The sequence below is a fragment of the Electrophorus electricus genome, chromosome 22 (genome assembly GCF_013358815.1).
Source record: "Electrophorus electricus isolate fEleEle1 chromosome 22, fEleEle1.pri, whole genome shotgun sequence".
NCBI classification, from domain to species: domain Eukaryota; kingdom Metazoa; phylum Chordata; class Actinopteri; order Gymnotiformes; family Gymnotidae; genus Electrophorus; species Electrophorus electricus.
This window is the reverse complement of record NC_049556.1, coordinates 6,684,157-6,690,989: the sequence shown is the minus strand read 5'-3', so window position 1 is coordinate 6,690,989 and position 6,833 is coordinate 6,684,157. Positions and strand designations below refer to the sequence as shown.

The following is a 6,833-nucleotide window of genomic DNA, read 5'->3' as shown; positions in this document are numbered from 1 at the left end:
AATAGCGGCTAGCATGCAGTGCGAATATCAGCAGGTGGGTACCCAAGTGTAGTGCATGTTTTCACAGAGAGGTAATTACTGCAGTGGCCATGCTGACAACACCTGAGGAATTCGAGGCATGCACAAACAGTATGTTCACCTCCCCCTCCCCCCAACCTCCAGGCTGAAGATGCTTCTCCCCGAGCTTCTGGGGGAGGAGGGGGGGGGGGGTGTTCATTTTATATCTGTATATATTCTAGGTGTTCTCCGACAAATTATTGCTATTTTATTTGTAGCATGCCCTCAAATATATAAGTGGTGGAGCTCTAATGATCTAAACTTATATCAGTATGACCTGCTAACCCTAACTGTTTGATCCTTTCTCCTTTGATACATAGAACTGGAATTTGGATTTTTTTTTCTTATTGTCAAAGAAATTGCCAGGGAATTTTGAGTGGAGCAATCCTGACAGGGAGTAGTTCTCGCAGAGACCCAACATCTGCAGTTAACTAATAAAAGAATTCGAGCCATGACTGACTATTCCTCCCACCACACCGCTGTTGAAGCGTTTGTCGCCATCGCCGACCGTGGTGAGGCGAGCTAGTGGTTTGGAGCTGCCTGCGTACCCAGCTGACTTATGGTCCAGAGTGGTTCTGTGGTGATGAGGTCGGCCTCTTGGCAGATGGTCCGGGGCAGGTCCTTAAGCCTCTAGTTCATGCCGGGTGTAAATGAGCTTCACTCTCATTTGCTTCTATTGCTGTGTATAAGTAACTGAAGTAAGCATGAGTTTGAAAATAAGTTCCAAGAGCTGTGTGACGCTGAGTGTGAAGGGCGGGGGGCTGTTGGATTTGTGTATATGTCTATATACCTGCCTTAAACATCTAGACATGGCTGGAGAAAACATTCACGTGTACGCTATTTTACATTTTAATGTGTGCTATTTTGAAACGGCGACAAAAGATCAAATGATCAAGAAGTAAACAAACGAAGACGTACCACTCTGCACGAACATTACCGTAAAACAACGCCAAACTAGCTTATACCTATATCTTCACACTTCTAGGGTTGTTCATATAGGCCTATTGGTTTAAACGAAGTCAACAGCAGATAATTTTACTATATTGTTGTTCCCTTTACAATTGCTTCACTCCCCAAATAAGGGATGCGGGTGTGGGAGCGCAGTGCGCGCCGCAGCTACAAGCGACTCAAATCTCTTCCCAGATTCCAGGCTGAATTTCCCTAGCTGACGTCAGCTGACTGCTTTGGCTGTACTAGCCGCTCCGGACATAGTGTTGTAAAAATGCTGCTCTCTGTGCCGCCAAGGACAGGACTCAACCCCTATAACGGCTATACCAACAGAACCAATAAAAAGGTAACGCGATACCGCTTTTTAAATGCATTAGCTGCTTTTGATAAGTAGAAACGATAATTTAACAAGCTTATTACTTCAGGCAATGTAATTGCCTGAGTATAGGCTGCAGTGTCCTTGAAAGTGAAGCGTACAAAAATGATCTGTGTCTCCCCGTTGCTTTACACCGGATAGCATACTGTACCTCTTTGGAGTGGGAAAGAATTGAAATCGCCGCGAATGTGTTCAAACTAGAAAGCGGTGATTTGAACCCTGGTTATTTATTCGGCTGTTTTAAGAAGTCACAGAACGGGTTTAACTTGCAAACTGTAATGTTCACGGCTAATTGTGATGAGCTTCTTTAAAGGAAATGGTATAACATCAAAGCAACTCTCTTTATGCAAGTGATTACGAGGGCGTATTATTTTGTATTTCCTAAGAATCGATTTGAGGATTTTGGGAAAAAGAAAATTAGTTTAACCAAGTTTGAGACATTCGCCCCACCCCTAAAAAATCTTACTACGATGACGGGAAACAATTGCTAGCAAATTGAATGTGTTAACAGAAAATCTTAAATTCTGGTGTGACAAACGATGTAATACTGAGTTTTATTTACGTTTAATCCATTTACAGAATGCTTAAAAATACTTGAAACTGGAATTGGCTTAGCCATTGGATGATAAAACCACATAGTCTTGCAATAGGCTACAATTCCCACGTTAATGCGGTCAGATGGTTAGAAGTAAACAAGGGCTATTTCATGTTATTATTAACCTTTATCTTTAAGGTAATATTGCATCACTGTGCATTGCATATAAGAAGTTGTATATAAAACTCGTCACTAGCATCAGCAATTTAGACCAAACTCATCTTGTGATAAATTGGTAAGCGGCGTCTATTGTACATTTTCAAATTTAAAGTATAAACATATTCTGCATTATAGAGCAGCAGTGGTGGAAATTCTGTATAAAATAGCATACTGCAATATTAGTGCAGTGGTGAATGCCCTAGCAAGGTCATCACAGCTAATGACAGCTATCCAACAATGTGATTAATCTAGGAATCAAAACCCGTGGTCCTGTGGATTATTTTATCGATCATTAGTAGGTTGATGTTTTAGTGGGTTAATGTGAGGGATGAGCTTGGTGATTTTGTTATATAACAGTGGACTTGCAGGAATGACAAAAGTGAAAAGACTCATTTTCTCGACTGCAGCTTCAGCGATTAACATAGCAAATATTCACAATCTGAGTCACTTCTGTAAACGTGACTGGCAAAATTCTTAAACAGTAATTTAGAAGAAATTATGCACTTTATGAAGCAGCCAGAAAGAATCACATCTTGCTGATATAATTCTCATGCATTTGTTAACCCCTGCTCACCTGAAAGTCTACAGAGTTTATCGTAAGAAACCTGGAGGATGGACAGATGGATATTAACATGAATAATCACACTGCGCAACTGTCACTACCTGATATTGCAGATGTTTGAGGAGCAAAACATTGGAGTACCTCAGTCACTGATCTTGGATGGGAGATGTCCTTCAGCTTTATCTCAGAACACATTAACTGTTATGGTATCTGCAGCATCTGTGTAACTATAAGTGTGAGATATAGTGCCATTAAGTCTCTGAATGGTGAAAACTGAAACAGTTACTCTTGCACACAAACTTCCTAGCAGTGCTGCCTTCAAATTTATAGTGGGAGTAAACAAACCGCCAAATTACTGTAAAAATGTTTAGTGTCCTATCCAGAAGATCCAGTGACTTTTTATTGCAGGAATTTCTGACATTTTGCTAAAAAGCCACAAATAACACCCCAAGGAAAAAAAATGGTTGGAAACTGTGACACAATAAATACAGCTGACTCATCATCCAGGTACATTAATGATATCTTCTCCAAATAATATACATTTTAGACAGCGTGACAGTATGACTACCCTCAGCTAATCCAATTATTAGTTTACCCAGAGAGCAACATGGATTTCTCAGATGTTAAAGGGACATGGATTGCTGTTACAGGAATAGAAAACATGCGTTCTCCTGGGGATAGGACAAAGGATATACTCCTTCACTGTGTACAGGACACATAGTGCTAGAGTGCTTGGAATCACGCTCTGAAACGCAGTCTGCTTCGTCCGGCATGCTTAACAGGGATGTGGATGGCTCAGATTAATGACTTGGAATTCTTGGAATTCCCAAGTCAGACAGGGCACTTATATCTGGAGGTGTTGGCTGCCGCAAAGACTATCTTTCTTTTCTCTCCTTTTGGCAGATATTTGACAGGCGTGACAGCTTGATAAGTGAATAAGTCAGACAGAAGGAAGACTGCAGAAACCGGCAGCACGCTGTAACCCGTCATTTGTACTTTTAACAAAAAATGCAGGGTGGGTGGGGGGTTCACCGATGTGGGGGGTGATGGGATTGGTTGATTTATTTATTTTTTTCTCCCTCCCTTCATTACTCTGCCTACTTTGATCTACTATCTTGGTTTATGTCCAATTCTGACTGGAAAATTAGTTCGTAAGATAGTGAGGCCTGTTCACCGTTAGGCATAAAACAACTTTAAAGATTTTATATAAATTCATACATGAACATTAAATATAAATTGCTTTCTTAATTGTTGTTTATAAACAGGATTACTTTTTACCCTCTCTTAAGACCTTTTGCATAATCAGTGTGATTATCATCATCAGGCAAGTGCTGCAGCATCATTCAGTGCATGCAGGTACTGTATATTGTAACAGGGATCATCCTTCAAAGATCTCAAGCATTTCAGTAAGAATCTCATTTATCAGTAGACACACTGTATGTAGACTACAGTGTGTCCATTATATAACACTGCAGCTCATCATATTCTTATCATTACTAATTGTTTTCTCCGGAAGCACACAGCATAACTCAACTATCTTATAGTAGCATAATTTGACGGTACTAGTTTTCAACCAATACTATGAGTTATGAATTCAAACCATAATGTCATGAAATCATTTATTTTGAAGAGTATATTTATGAAGGCTTTTGATGGCTTAAACAATTATTCTATTAGACTGTGTTAAATCCCAGTAAGAAGATACGGAGCAGTTTCACATTTACTGAGTCTATCAGTAAAGTTGTGTAATTTTAAATTATGAGAATCAACTAATTTAATTACGTATGGGTGGTTTGAAACATAGCAAAATTATCCTTTAATTTTATTCCAGTCAGTGGATGAACTTGTTACTATCCTAGCTGATGTGTAGATCTGCCATAAAGAAAGGTTCAGTATCTGAGGTTGAGTACCCCTCTTTAGAGCCTCAGTAAGTAATGAAGAGAAGAGCACATCATGCCAAGCTATTGTACACTGTTAAGGGGGCAGGACCTTTACACATGTATGCTGCAGTGGAGAGTTTTCTTGACTGGGTTAGGTATAGGCCAAGAAGTACTATGGTTGTGGTTTATTTATATTGATTTGTTGTTTGTCAGCTGGAATCAGCAGTTGATGAACCATCATGCCTTCTGACAACATGGGTGGACCTCATGAGTTTAATATGGTCTCTGAGCAATATTTGGACACAACGTGACTTGTGTTCAGAATTTCAGATTAAAATATTTGAGGACAAACAGGAAGTGCATGAATAGGATGCCCTTGGGTAGAGCTCAGCATTGAGGGCTATGCCAGAGTGCTTACATTTACTTTAAAAAATGAATCCGTTTCATTGAAGGGGAGAGAAAATGCCAAAATGTGGGATAAGTACAATGATAACAACACAGTGTCCACTGTTAAAGTAACCTATGTGCTTATTAGGCGTTTTAGCACGGTAGTTGTTTAGTTGATTATTTTGCATGATGGGGTCGAGTTGCAGCTCACCTTGAGCAGGACAGATGGGTTTGGTGGGAAGGTACATTTCGGTTATCATATTTTCTCATGCTGAGGCAAAGCAAGCAGAATGGAGAAGTTGTAATGAGACAGTAGCTTCCCAGCATGTGAGAGGGATTAGTGCTGGATGCTCAGACCCCAATTTGACAAGCCTTCATGGAGAAAGGGGTAGAGGAGTATTGTATGAGGATATCAAATATTTTCCAATGCCTAAAATTATCCCTAAATGGGAATACAACCTCTATGAATAGGAATAATTTTTGAATTCCTTTAAAAAACCCTGAAATACGATGGTTTCCAGTTTGAAAATGACCAAGAATGGTTATATTGTGTAGCTGTTGGATGTAAAAATGTTAATAAAAAAATAAAAAAATAAAAAGATGTCCTGGGATGAGAGAGGATGATAGTGACTATTTTAAACGAGTCTAGAGAAATAGGCATAAATGTCTGGTTCAGTGTCTGGTTAAATTTACATATTTGTATTTGGAGCATATTAATAAATCAAGCCAGAGCCGAACATGAAAATAAGTGAGGAACGTTTGAATTCGTGATGTAGGCAGATGAGATTACATCAGGAAAAAAAGCACCATTTTATAAGTGCGTAGCTAAAAGGACATGTGCAAGTGGTGATTTTTCTGTGCTCTTTTGCTTTCGGTTTTAGCAAATGCCCTTTTGCCCCTCTGCTGGTAGAACTTTTGAGAGAATGCAGGGGAGGTCCCAGATGAGTCCTTCCTCTGTCATAAATGTGTCCAGCTCTTGACTTAACCATAATGCCAGTTATTCCCCCAAAGTGCCCCCCCCCCCCCCCCCCCCCCCCCCCCCCCAATTTTAAACCCCTATGAGGCAATCTGTGGTTCTGAGGCCTTCGTTAAACTGCCCTATTGTTCCATGCCTGTGGTCTAAATTTCTCAGGGCTGTCTAATGAAATACTCCATCCTTGTCTGCCCTTGTGACTGATGAGGAGTTAATTAGAAAAGTAAGCAGATCCTTGCCAATGGGAGGGACAAAGCCCAGGCCCCTGCCAGTCATACACATGAGAACACGAAAGCTTTGATTATGATGTGCCTTCCTCCATCTGAAGATTCAGTAACTTATCTTAGGGGTTTGGGAAGTTGTATTCGCTATATGAAAGGCAGCTAATTTGTAATTATATTAAGGGCTTTGGCATATAAAATACATTTTCCATCCTAGAAAATGCTTTTATACAATGTGGTGTCAGACTTTTTATTTTTTAAAGGTTTCTAATAGTACATCTAACATTTCATCAAGTCAAAATCCTTGTATGTGGAAATGTACTTGATCAATAAATTCTGATTGTGATTCTGATTACTTCTGTACAGGTTTACTAAAATGGATGGATGGAAATCAACTATAATTAACTACCCATAACTCTTTATGTATTAGTTTATGAGTACTAATAAAAATAATACCTGAAATGTCTGTCTCTTTCTTTTTTTTTTATAGCTGAAATGTTGTGATCTCTTTTTTAGCAGGCATATGTGTCCTCCAACCAACAGATGGCGCCACCTAGTCCCAACACCACTGCCGGCAGCAGTAATGGGAACAGCAGTGGTTGTGACCAGCTAAGCAAGACCAACCTCTACATCCGTGGGCTCCACCCTGGGACCACAGACCAAGACCTGGTTAAA

The 6,833-nt window shown here is 39.8% G+C and overlaps 1 protein-coding gene across 1 annotated transcript in view; it reads left to right on the top strand.

Annotated features, from left to right (window-relative positions):
* The first annotated feature begins 1,235 nt into the window (after positions 1–1,235).
* The window catches only part of rbms2b (RNA binding motif, single stranded interacting protein 2b), a 20,308-nt gene continuing 14,710 nt past the window's right edge, over positions 1,236–6,833 (top strand). Inside the window, 2 exon segments of the mRNA XM_035521684.1 lie at positions 1,236–1,351; positions 6,675–6,833. The exon segment at positions 6,675–6,833 is cut by the window's right edge and continues 11 nt beyond it. Coding sequence (XP_035377577.1) covers positions 1,280–1,351; positions 6,675–6,833 — 231 coding nt within the window. The 5' untranslated portion in view covers positions 1,236–1,279.